The following is a 13,627-nucleotide window of genomic DNA, read 5'->3' on the forward strand; positions in this document are numbered from 1 at the left end:
CCCTAGAAAGTTTATTTGCCAACCTTTCTGCGAAACTGGGTAGGGAATGTTGTGTTGATAATTAAATTGTCAAAGTTTCAAGTAAGTTCTTTCAGGATTTTATCTAATTTTCATTTTTTTTTCTTCCATAATATTTTTATTCATCCAATATTAGGAACCCATATTCTTTGTATTGAAAGTTGCTAAAAGACAATTAAAGAAAAAAGAAGGAAAGAAAGATATTAATCGTTCGAAAAGTAATTTTTCCGTACAAAGAGTTGCGAGTCCTAATTAACCCCCCCCCTCCCCCCCCCCCCCCCACCAAAAGAAAAAAATGAAGGTAACCTCATTAATCTGTTCACATTTGTATATGCATGTATCAGCAGCATATTCAAGAATGGAAACACTTCCATAATGCTGTTTTTCACGTGCTTTGATCATAATCAGGATTAATCAGAAGACGAAGAAGAAGAAGAAGATGATGATGATGATGAAGCAGCTGGTTATAGTTTTCCTGTTGATCCGTGCAAGTGTAGCACAGAATCGTAGGGATACCGGCCCAGCACCGGCTGGGGATCCCGTTCCAGCACAACAGTATATCCCTCCTCCAAAGAACTGGCTAACTCTAAACGGTAAAAAGAATACATGACCTTGTGTTTATCATTGTTGCATTCGCAGATGTGTTTTTTTTCCTTTCCCAATTTGGAGTTGGGTGCATGCAGGATCTGAGCCTGTTGTGATAGCTCGTGGGGGGTCGTCGGGGGTATTCCCGGAATCGAGTTCTTTGGCGTATATAATGGCAAAGTCAAATTGTTTGTCCAATGCGATAATGCTATGCAACCTTCAGTTTTCAAAGGATGGACTGGGAGTTTGCCTCTCTGATGTCAGGCTTAACAATATTACAACCATAAATGGCGCGTTTAAGGATCAACAAACGACCAAAAATATTAATGGAAATAACGTCAGAGGCTGGTTCTCTGTGGACTACACCCTCGAACAGTTAGGGCAGTTATATCGTAAGTCACCAAAAAGATTAAATAATGCTAATGGCAAATTAATTCATACTTAATTATCATTTGAGACTCATGAGTGGAGTACCACTCTTTCTTTGCAGTGGTTCAGAATGTGTACACCCGATCAGAAGCATTTGATAATACGCAGCCAATCCCCACTCCAGACACGATCGTAAATTATGATGGAGTCAGCAACCTTTGGCTGAATGTTCCAGTTATTTAACTTTTCACCCTATACTAAACACTCCTGTTTTTCAATTTTCCAGAAAAAAAAGGGAATATTTAGTTTCACTTATTTGCTTGCTCTCTTTTTGCAGTATGACCTGTTTTATTCGCAACACAATATCAGTGCTGCAAAGTATATCACAGAATATCTTCAGAAATTAATTAGTAACGTGTATTACATTTCATCTCCTGAGATTGGTTTCTTGAAGACTATGGGTAGGAAGGTGGACCACAACACCACAATGCTTGTCTTCATGGTCCTAGAACCTAATGCAGTTGAACCTACAACGAATCAAACCTACGGTTCTATTCTCAAGAATCTTACAGCAATCAAATCATTTGCATCAGGCATTGTTGTCCCCAAAAGCTACATAATTCCCGTTAACAATAAAACCAGATATTTGGAGCCGGCAACTACTCTTGTGACCGATGCTCATAATGCAGGACTACAAGTATATGCTTCTGGTTTTGCAAATGATATTTATTCAAGCTATAGTTATAACTTTGAGCCCGAAGCTGAGTACCTCACGTTCATTGACAATTCCCAGTTCGCTGTTGATGGATTTATCACAGACTTTCCTACTACAGCAACAGAAGCCATCGGTGAGATTGATATACTTTTCATTGTCTATAGCCAAAGAAACCAAATTTGAGCCATTAGAACAAGAAGAATACAACTGCTGCAATCTAAACCTAGGCTCCAACTGATTTTAATTTTTTTTTCCCCCTAATGGATGCAGTGTGCTTTGCACTTACCAACCTCAACGAAACAAGGAAAGGTAAAACACTAGCTAGTCCTATTGTTATCTAATTAAAGCTTATTGTGACATCCATATTATGACATCAACTAAAATTGATAGAAATTAATAGAAAGTGAAGAGGATAAATAATATAATTCTATACTTTTTGCAGATAGACCTTTGATCATAACTCATAATGGAGCAAGTGGGGTTTATGCCGGCTGCACTGATCTTGCTTATCAGCAAGCAGTAGATGATGGAGCTGACATAATTGATTGCACTGTCCAAATGTCCAAGGAAGGCGTTGCTTTCTGTTTGGAATCACCAGACCTCATAGGAAAAACAACTGCAGCAACAGTTTTCATGTCTAAAGCAACCAGTGTTCCTGAAATTCAAAAGGAAAGAGGAATCTTTTCATTTGATCTCACATGGACTGAGATTCAATCCTTAAAGCGTAAACTTCTTCTCTTACAAGTTAGCTAGCTTGAGTAATTGAGAAATAATCACCTAGTCCTCTGACTTAATAGCGCCAAATATTTGTTATTTCAGCTCAAATCTCCAGCCCTTTTGACAAATCTAATCCTCCCATCATAAGAAATCCAGAGGCCAAGAACAAGGGTAAGTTTGTGACCCTTGACGGATTTCTGGAGTTCGCAAAGACCAAGGCAGTTTCTGGAGTTTTGATCAACATCAATGTAAGGAGCATATGTACACACACACACACACACGTTTGCTAGCTCATTGACAAGTTCATAATCCCGCGGGCGTCAGCATTATTAAAATGTAACAAATTAAATCTTTGTTTGTCATGATTAGAATGCTGCTTACCTAGCATCAAAGAAGGGCCTTGGTGTTGTAGATGCAGTGACCAAAGCTCTGAGTAATGCCACCTTTGACAAGCAATCCACTCAGCAAGTCATGATCCAATCAGATGACAGTTCAGTGTTGTCCAAATTCAAAGATGTCCCAGCTTACAAGAAAGTGTTGCACATTAGAAAGGAAGTAAGTGCAGCACCAAGGGAAGTAGTAGAGGAAATCAAGAAGTACGCTAGTGCAGTAACGGTCACAAGAACTTCTGTCATTTCAACAACCGAAAGCTTTACTACAAATGCTACCAACATTCTAAGGGATTTGCACAGTGCAAATATCTCAGTATATATTTCAGCTCTGAGGAATGAATATTTATCAATTGCATTCGATTACTTGGCAGACCCCCTCATAGAGGTTGCCACTTTTGCTCAAGGAGTAGGTGTAGATGGTATAACAACCGAGTTTCCAGCCACTGCAAGCAAATATTTCAGTGAGTGTAGTGTTGTTTCAAACTTATATTAAAAATACAGAATTTGCCTATATAATAAAATAAATATGGTCTTTAAATTATATATACACACACATGTATGTAACATATATTGCTTTGCATGCTTGCAGGAAGCAAATGTTCAGACGATGTGGAGAAACAGGATTTCAGAATTCTGCCTGTTGTACCTGGTGAACTATTGGATGTGACAGATCCGAAAACTAGGCCAAATATAATCTATCACCCAGCCTTGACTGTTGCAGATATTGTTCGTCCACCACTGCCACCGGTGACCCCCGTTTCTCAGTCCGCTCCAGGCAGCAGCGGTCTTGTGGCTCCTGCGCCACAAGGCGGAGTGCCCACAAATGTTGCCAATATTGGTCTTACATTGGCAGCAATCATGCTCTTCTGCTTGTTATCCATGGGACATTAATTAAACTAAAAACACACTGAAATAACTTCTTCTTCGCCCACTTTTTTTAAAGTTTAATTCTGTGTTCAAGTTGTTCCCTCCCCTGAGCCCTAAACTAATAGGTTATCATTATTTTGTTACTGTGTCTGTGAGATATATACGCACTAGTATAAGTATTGGGACAATGAAATTCACCTCCTAATAGAAAGCCTATTGATCGCATTCACAGCCCCCACCAGAAGCTGCTGCCTATGCCAAGAGAGGCTGATTGTTTGACTTTGAAAACACATAATCATCACATTCACGCCCTCATTCCATGCTGAAATCACTGGCTTCGCTTAGCAATCCGAGACAGCAAGACAGCAAAGCCTCATTCTTAGAGGAAAACCAGAAATAATCAAGAAAATATCTGAAATGCTCTCATATAAAGATATTTGAGGAAAATTAAAAAAAAGCACAAATTGGAAAAGTATTATAAATCATTCACTCCTGCCATTTGCAGATTACTTTGTAATACATCAAAATGTGAACTTTATTAAACTTTTTTTTTCTTCTCTTCTAATGAAAATTTTGGAAAATCCTTTCTTTGTTAAATAATAATACAAAAATATTATCAGTAACTACTTACTCTAGTCTTCCTTTATTTAAAATAAAACAATAGTCTAAAACCGGCAATTTGCACCTTTTTTTTTATGGGGTTGTTTGTTTAATTGGAAAAACTTCTTAAACCAGTACAAAATTTAAAAAGAAGCCAGAAACTCCAAAAAGAGGGGGAAAACACACACACACAACAACATTAGTAGTAGAAAGAGAGGCTCAGATTCAGACTTGGCTCAGACACCAATGGCTGCAACACAGAGAAGTCTCTGGATCGCCCCGCCATAAAACGGGCTCTCAAGTATCAAGGGCTGATCCAAAGCCTGAAAAACATCGTCACAGCCATTTGTCTATTTATTTATTGTCAGAAGAAAGAGAAGCAGCAGAAGAAGATCATTTGCGCATACATATACATACATACATACACATAGAGATGATCATAGCCAATTTTGGCAATACTCAGTAAAAAAGTTCCAATTTTTCTTTGTGGGTGGAGGCTCAAGATTCAATTTTTTATCAGACAAGATGGAAACATTACCACCATGGCTGCAATTTCAGAGACACCCAGAAGCTGCCTCGCCATTATAAGGAGTAAAAGTTTCTCGTTGTCTGATTTATTTGACTTTGTAAAAACATCATCACAGCCTCATCACATGATTTTGAGAGAGAGAGAGAGAGAGATTGTTAGTGTAAGTGATATGGTAAAATCGCTGGCTTCGCTTAGCAATCAGAGTATCAGAGATCTCTCTCTCACTCTCTGAGAGCAAAGCCTCATTCTAAAGGGAAACCAGAAACAAAGAACAAGACAAACAAAAACATGGGGTGATGCTATTGCTAACCCCAACTATGAAGAATGACTACGAGTTCCTATAAAGTCTTTAGGTTGGGAGTTGGGACTCGGAACTTGGGACTTCCACTATAAAAAAATTAAGCGCTTCGTAACTTAGCTTGATCGTTTATGTTACAATGCTTATTAATGTTTTTCTTATTATTTAGATTTTTTTTGGGTGTTTTTTAAAAGTTCTCGTGAAATTTAACCTCTAGAGTAGATTATATTGTTTGACACTGTCCGGCGAGTAGATTACCACTCAGGCAGAGGCTAACACGCAAGTGGGCTTGGCCCCCTCTATATTGAGTCTGTGCTCCAAATTTTTTTTACCCTCTTCAATTTTATTTTTTCAAGTGCATGAGAGAGGACAAAGGTTTCTTGTTTACTGCATTTGCGTCTAAATAATAAAGGAAACATTGGCAGCAGTTCTATAAACCCAAAGTGAATTGTGAAAGGCAAATCAAGTCGATATGAAGAGGGAGTATTAACAGCAACTAGTTTTCAGAATCCTCAGCTCCATTTAGAAATTAGAGTAATAGAAACCACGCTTTCTCATGTAAAAATTAAATTCAACAGTAACATGTTTAATGTCATCTATTGACAATTTGTCCATTTTGGGTTTTAAATAAAACTCTGCCAGCAATTCCCGATTAAATTTTGCCAATTTATGAACTTATTTCGGTTCAAATCCTCACCAAATTTCAGTACCAACCAAAATCATCATTAGAAACAAACTAATTTACTCCGACGAAAACAATCGCTGAATCAAAACAAAACACAATCAACGAAAATATATATTGTTTGTATGTATGTATTGCAAATTTGTTTTTGTTTTTTTTTTTTTATCCAAAAAAAAAAAAAGCGCAGAAAAAATAGAGGCACAGATTCAGGCTTAAATCATACAGAGAGAGGAATGAACCGCCAACGGCTGCAACACTGGAAAGTTCCCGGGTTGCCGCGCCATGAAACGGCCCTCTCAGAGCCCGAAAACAACATCACAGCCTGCCCTCATGTAACAATAGATTGTGAAAGGATTCAAAGGATATCAAATAATAAAAGTTTTAATTTTGTTTTGGTAATTGAAGATTGTCATTCTAGGTGAGGGGATTAATCCAAATATACCTTTAATTCCCCCCCCCCCCCCCCCCCCCCCCCCCGTCTTTGCTTTTGGATGGGGGCTCAAGATTCGCCTTTTATCAGATAAGATGGAAACTCTGCCTTACCACCATGGCTGCAAACCCGGAAGCTGCCTCGCCATTACATGGAGTAAGAGTTTCTCATCGTCTGGTCATTGGGAAAATATCATCACAGCCCCCTAATATTCCATTTACATTACATCCATTTTGTAAGAGACAGTCAGAGAGAGAAAGAGAGAGAAAAAGAAAGGGTTAATTATGACATTTCCCCTGAATCCATGCATAAAAATGGTGAAATCAATCATCGGCTTCGCTTACGATCAGAGCGCAAGCTCTCTGAGAGCAAAGCCTCATACTTAAACTAACGAGTACATTGCTAATTCAGTTCAGTTTCTTATAAACCCTAGATAAGACCAGAGGATAGGGGACTTTGATGGGCCGGGTCGGGTCAGGCTGATGCTCCAATTATCCGGTTCAACCAGCGATGAATCAGAATTTGATAGGCTATCTATAAAATTAAAAAAAAAAAAAAAAATAGACTGAACCAAACTTTTGAGAATTTATTTTCAGTGTGATCAATTGGTATTTCCCACTTCTCCTCCTAATCCTATTACCTATACAGTGTGTCCAAAAATTTATCCCTTTGATTAAAACTAAACTAATCAATCATCAAATTATAATTAAGATTTAACTAAAATCAAAAATAATTTTTAAAATGTTTTAAAATAAAGTAAGGAATGTTCATCTAGATGTAAATAGTTAAAGCATTATTTTTCTTTTTAAAATACATCCCGATGTTAAAAAAAAATATATAGTGATAAAACAAGAGAATGGATATCTCTAATTTTTATCGGATAATTCCTAATCTCTATCCATTCGAACCTACAACATACAAGGGTCGGTAATGAAAATGTCCACCAAATAAAGACAGACATGAGTATTAACATCTCTGCACAACATCCAGACCATTGCAATCCTCGACTGTAATGATAGAATTGAGTATTGATCACTTCCAACGCCAAATTTGCATAACTTTCTTTAGTTGATTATAATTATAATAAGGGTGTTGCTAAGTTATAATAAATGTAACTTACAGCCCATCTAATATGGCAGTGGATTCAGCCATTTGATTAACCCAAGTCTCACAATTGTGAGATCTTGAGTTCGAGCCTCCACAACGTATTGTAGGGGTTAATTTCATTCCTTAATTTGAGTGAAGACAGTTATCTTTATTTTAAAATGTGAATAAAGCGAACGTCCTTAAAATATTAGAAAATATTAAAATTTAGGTTGTTCTATATAAGATTTATAAATTAGTTCAAGTAATCATCTTATTGTAAAATTAATATACTAATCACATTAAATATGAATTGTAATATGAGTATTAATCTCATATAATTAAAAAAGAACATGGTAGTGGACCTACTTGTTATGTTACTTCTTTTTATATGTTTTGTAGGGGTTGTAAATTACATCAGTTGTAACTTAGCAAAATCCTTAGGTTATATTTGAGAGTTTTGGATTAAGTGTGGGAGTAGATTAACTTTAGGATTATATATTTTATTCCATTCTTGGCAACTTTGCTTTAATTAGATTAGGAAGACTAAATTTAAATTTTGTCCTTAAATCATTGAATTAACAATCCCAATTTATAAATGGATTTAAATGAGACTAGAAAAAGAGAGAAAAAATTTATTCATTTGCAATATTTCTTTCATATATAACACTATTTTTTATTTATCACTTAAAATTTAATAAAATAATTAATTATTTTATTCATGATTTCCTAGAAATTTTTTATTTTTTATAGTCTAATTAAATTGGTACTTTTACTTCAATAAAATTAAATATTTAAAATTTATTACAATAATTAATTGTATTAAATTTAATAATCACTAATGTAATATTAAAATAATCATGAAAATTAAAGATACAAGTAATTAATTGATTTTACATATATTATTTGCTAACTTTTTGATAAATAAAATATACCTAAAATATTTTATATAAATTAATTAAATAATTTTTTTAATTTATATTTGTTTATTATGATTATAACTACCCATTACTAGTTTAATTTATATTTAATGTTCTTATTAATTACCTTTAAATTAATTTAATTATTACTCTTAAATATTCACAAATAATTTTTTATACTTAAATATAATTTAACATTACCAATTTGATATTGTACTAAACATAAAACAATATTGTATAATTCAATCCAAACTAATTTAGCCCCGTTATAATATTTAGTACAATATAATCCTACCAAACGCAACCTCATAATGTATTATTATACACAGAACACAAGCCTCCCAGAAAACTTCAATCTGCTACAGATTTACTTTGCTTTGCTGTGCTTATCATTATATGCTCCAAACTTATAATCCGATATCGAATAATAAAGTAGGTAAGGTCACCGGCAATTCCAAAATTTGATAAAAATTGAATCAGTTTTTTATGATAAGTAGAACAAATACATGTAAATTTTTTTTTTATTTGAAAAAAAATATTAAATAGTATTTGTTAATTATTTAGTTGGTGCTCTCAAACTTTGCGTACAGCAAAAGCTCCTAAAAAATTTAATTGGATATATCAAAAATGCAAAAATATAAATTAAAATTCAGATTAATTTTGAAATTAAGCAAACGTGGATGTGATGGGTGATAAAGAGAAGGCTCAGATTCAGGCCTTGATCGGACAAAGAGAAGAATTTCAGCTTCAATGGCTGCAACACGGAGAAGTCTCCGGGTCGCCCCGCCATGAAACGGATCTTCTAAGAGCCCAATTCAAAAGTCAGAAAAACATCATCACAGCCGAGAAGAAAGAGAAAGAAGAAGAAGAAGAAGCAGAAGCAGATAATTCCATGCTTGCATTCATAATTATATGTATGTATATATATATATATATAGATTGATACTGAGAGATGATCAATTGGTTTGATCGCCAACTTTGGCTGATAATACCCAGAAAAAGAGTTTGAAACTTTTGTTATGGACGGAGGCTCAAGATTCAATTTTTGACAGACAATGTCGAAACTTTGTCAAACCATGGCTGCAATTTCATTTCTTCAGAGAAACCCAAAAGAAGCTGCCCCGCCTTGATGGGTAAAATTAAAAGTTTCTCACCGTCTGATCAATTGACTTTGAAAAACACATCATCACAGCCTCAATCAAATAATAGAGAGAGAGAGAGAGAGAGAGAGAGAGAGAGGGTCTCCGTTTGTCGAAATCACCGGCTTCGCTTGGCAATCAGAGATCTGTGCCTCTGAGAGCAAAGCCTCATTCTTAGACGAACCTTCATAAATAAATAAATAAATAAAAGAAACAAAAGAAAGAGTAATGCCATTGACACCCCTCTACTGCGAGAGAGAGTACCCTCAAACTCCGAATGTCTTTATATAAAGCAAAGGAAGGATTTTTACTATTTTTTAATTTATTTATTTATTTTTAGATATTTACAGCGCATTTTATTTCCAGATTCTAAATCCAAAATAAATGATTAAATGGGCAGGCACAATCAAGTCTCACAGATTGGAAGAGATCTGAGCTCACAAGGCCAGCAGATGGCTATGCATCCTTCAATCAAAGGGGGTGAATTTGGTGTTTAATTAAAATTAATACTACACTACACTGGATTGAACATGCAATTGCCAAAATGCAAATTGTAATGTAAAAAGTCCTTCTAATCTAACCTATAGGCTGCAAAAGCAAAGAAAAATGTGTCACAAAACCCGAGGAGGTAACCAAGAGGCATTCATAGCCACATGTAATCTTTCTAGCTTCATTTTTTCTTTTTAATTTGGAATTTCTTCTTGGCTTCAGGAGAAGCTGCATTGGATGTCTGGAGCCAACACACCCGACTTTCCATTGGCGCTCCTACTACTTTTGCAGCATCCAATTCCAATGGAGGGAGAAAAGTAGCATCCCACACTGCCCAACAACCAACTTTATCAGCGACGCGCCGAGCTCCCCGATGTGGGCTCCTAATCCAAGTGGGGGGCGATGGGTGATGGAACATCGGGCCAGTCCCAGTAGCAATGGAAGGATTTGCAGGCTGGTGCCACTTGGGCTCCATGCCCTTGGAGATGCTTTTGATATGTTGCAATACCAACTCTTCCACATTCAACTGTTGCATCTCCTATTGATAATTTCGGCTTCTTTTTAATTTCAATACTCACCAACACCAAATTTTTCGTCTCAATCTGAATCCCTAATTTGTTTGGTACAATAATGGTTTTCAAATATAAATTTAAATCTCATCAAATCAATCTCTTCTACATTTCATTCAGATGAGCTAGCTGGTCACCCGGACACATGTAATGGTTATCACTTTAAACAGATCACAGAGACATTACAATAAAAATGTGAATAGTAATAAGCCATAAACTCCCAACAATATTAATTTAAACAAAAAAACTATTATTATTATTATTATGATGATGTAAGCGAAGGCTCAGATTCAACGGCCAACAGCTGCAAGATAGAGATGCCTCGAGTCACCCCGCCATGAAACGGGACTCACAGAGCCCGATCCAAAGCCTGAAATCATCATCACTGCCTACTGTATACACAAAGGCACAGAGAGAGAGAGAGAGAGAGAGAGAGAGAGAGCAAGCAACGAATCAAACAACCAGGACTTCGAGTAAAAAATTACCTTAAACAAAACAAAAGTTTCGATTTTGATAATGGATGGGGGCTCAAGATTTGCCTTTTATCAGAAAAGATTGAAACTTTACAACCATGGCGGCAATTTCAGAGATACCCAGAAGCTGCCTCGCCATTATGAGGAGTAAAAAAGTTTCTCACCAACTGATTATTTGACTTTGCAATAACATCATCACAGCCCTATCACATGAGAGAGAGGGAGAGAAAGAGAGTTTGTGTTGTGCGATATTATAATGAAATCACTGGCTTCGCTAAGCTATCAGAGATCTCTCCAAGAGCAAAGCCTCATTCTCACAATCAGAAGAAACAAAAGAAAAAAGAATATGGAAAAAAAGGGGAAATTATCACTTTCCTGCCCCGTGAGGGGATCGCTGGTTCAGTAGGCTGCCATTGAGTGAATTTATTATATCACTTTCCTATTCCTCCTCTCCAATGAACTGCTTGACTTAAAAATGACGACAATGACCCTCTTGACAGTTTGTACTTTCTAGTTTCTAGCCGTCTAGAATGCGAAAACAAAAAGTAAATCCTCAGATGGAATGAAACTAATACAGCAGTTTAAGGGCATGAAGTGCAACAAAGTTTACCACTTGGACCTTAACATACACAGTTCATTCTCTCTATATTTCGGATGATTTTCAAGGGCATGAAGTATGACAAAGTTTACCACTTGGACCTTAATATACATTGTTCATTCTCTCTATTTCAGATGATCTCAAGTCCCTCGCCTAGAAAAAGAGGGAAATTGTTGTGAATTGAAATGAACAAATCAAGAGACAAGTTTGTGTTAAAGTCAATGATTTGTATGACTTTCGAGGAAGACTATTAAGCCCACCAATTAAAAGAAGGAAGATCAGTTTCAGTTAACCCATAATTCATGCGGTCATGCCATTGTATCTTTTTATAGCTTCACTTCTCTCCTCTTGTGCACAGCGACAGAATTGCATTAGGATTATGCAAATTGGTAGATGAACCAACCCCACTGATGCACAATTCTGAAATTTCACATCCAATAGAACAACATAGAGAGGCAGAGAAGAGGTAAGCAGAAAGCCTTTACAATACTTTATAGTTCTTTCAACTCAATTAAACCCAGGTTACGATCTTTGATAAACACATATAAACTGCTTAGTTTTGTATGGCATGCTCGGAAAATGTCATTCCATATGACTGTGTAGGCAAACCACTAGGCTCAGATTCTGGCTTTGATTAAAAAAAACGAGAGAAATCAATCGTTCCTCTCAGAACCCATTTCATAGGAAAGGCCCGAAAAAGAAGAGATAAGCAAACAACAGTATAATTCAATAACACAATGCGCGCAATTTGCACAAAATGCCAAAGCTAGGGAGAGAAAAAGATTAAGCAAACAACAACAGGGACCTTAGTGAAAATTACCACCCATTAACAAAATTACTTGAATTTTTGATTGATAATGGCTAGATTGGAGGTTCAAGATGGAGAGACAGACAGAGTCAGAGACACAGAGAGAGAGAGAGCAAACAACAGAGACCTTAGTGGAAATTACTCCCGGTAGGAAAAAAGTTTCAATTTTGATTATGGATGGAGGCTCAAGATTCGCCTTTTATCAGACAAGATCGAAACTTTACCTTACCGCCATGGCTGCAGTTTCTAAGAGATACCCAGAACAGAAGCTGCCCCGCCATGATGGATAAAAGTTTCTAATCGTCTGGTCACTTGACACTGGAAAATATCATCACAGCCCCATTTTTGCATCCATTTTTTTTTAGATAAGAGAAGAGAGAAGAGAAACAAAAAGGGTGTCTGAACAATAATTACCCTTATATAATAAAAATGGAAAAATCATCGGCTTCACTAACGATCTGAGAGAAATCGACCGTCTTCTCTCTGAGAGCAAAGCCTCATTCTCAAACTAATGAGATGTACGATACAGATTCTGTAACAAACATCTCCCATCATCCCACAATTCCCATTTTCTATTGTTTAGTTTCTCACTCCACATCCAACCACATCCAACGGCTGATGCTGCACTCTGTAGCTTACAGATTCTGTAAGCTAGTCAAGTCCTGAACACGATAATGTTTGATTAAAAATCCTTGAGCTAATAATTTATATACTCATACTGGCAGTGTTTTTTTTTTTTAATACAGTGCACTGATTGGCACCAGTCTAACCTCCTGAAAAAAACCCCGATACTAAGTGCACCACTTCAATTTTTTTTATGCGTCACTATTCAAAAACCACACACTAATTTTAAAATTACCCTCATCCGTTTTCTTTTATTTTTCTTTTTTAATAAAATTTTAAATTCTCTTCTCTTCAACCTCACTTTCGTAGTTGGGTTATAACATCAACTTTGTTAATCTTATTACTATACCGAAGAATAAATAAATTCACTTTTTTTTTTCACAAATTATCTTCAAGTTTTTATTAATAATGAGAAGATTAGACTCATCATAAACGAAAAGCAGCTCTCGATTATACCTGTTGTTACTAGTGCCTGGTATTTACTACTTGATTGTAGCATAAGTTTCTTCTTCTGTACTTAAAAAAGTTATGTTGCAACTTCTAGTTTTCAATCTAAATCTCTCTCTCTTTTAATTTTCTTTTAAAATTATTGTTGATGCGAGATTCTGGTTCTCCTCGTTCTACGACCAGGGTCTTTGCTCGATCAACTTCACCACGACCAGGATCTCTCCTCGTAAAGCTTCTTCTCCAGAGGTTCCTGCGTACACAGACAAGTCAGAGTA

General features: G+C 36.0%; 1 protein-coding gene across 1 annotated transcript; it reads left to right on the plus strand.

Annotated features, from left to right (window-relative positions):
• The first annotated feature begins 417 nt into the window (after window positions 1-417).
• LOC102623828 (glycerophosphodiester phosphodiesterase GDPDL7) lies at window positions 418-3,687 on the plus strand. The gene is made up of 9 exons (XM_025097138.2): window positions 418-611; window positions 702-995; window positions 1,094-1,206; window positions 1,310-1,820; window positions 1,958-1,996; window positions 2,130-2,411; window positions 2,507-2,652; window positions 2,774-3,257; window positions 3,386-3,687. Exons 1-9 carry the CDS (start codon window positions 458-460, stop codon window positions 3,685-3,687), a joined length of 2,325 nt encoding a protein of 774 aa, XP_024952906.2. The 5' UTR covers window positions 418-457.
• The last annotated feature ends 9,940 nt before the right edge of the window (window positions 3,688-13,627 follow it).

Source organism: Citrus sinensis, chromosome 9 (genome assembly GCF_022201045.2).
Source record: "Citrus sinensis cultivar Valencia sweet orange chromosome 9, DVS_A1.0, whole genome shotgun sequence".
NCBI lineage: Eukaryota > Viridiplantae > Streptophyta > Magnoliopsida > Sapindales > Rutaceae > Citrus > Citrus sinensis.

Coding starts and splice junctions, on each gene's coding strand:
- LOC102623828 (XM_025097138.2), top strand. CDS start 458: ATGATGATGATGATGAAGCAGCTGGTTATAGTTTTCCTGTTGATCCGT. Junction 612..701: donor GAACTGGCTAACTCTAAACG/GTAAAAAGAATA, acceptor GGGTGCATGCAG/GATCTGAGCCTGTTGTGATA. Junction 996..1,093: donor ACAGTTAGGGCAGTTATATC/GTAAGTCACCAA, acceptor CTTTCTTTGCAG/TGGTTCAGAATGTGTACACC.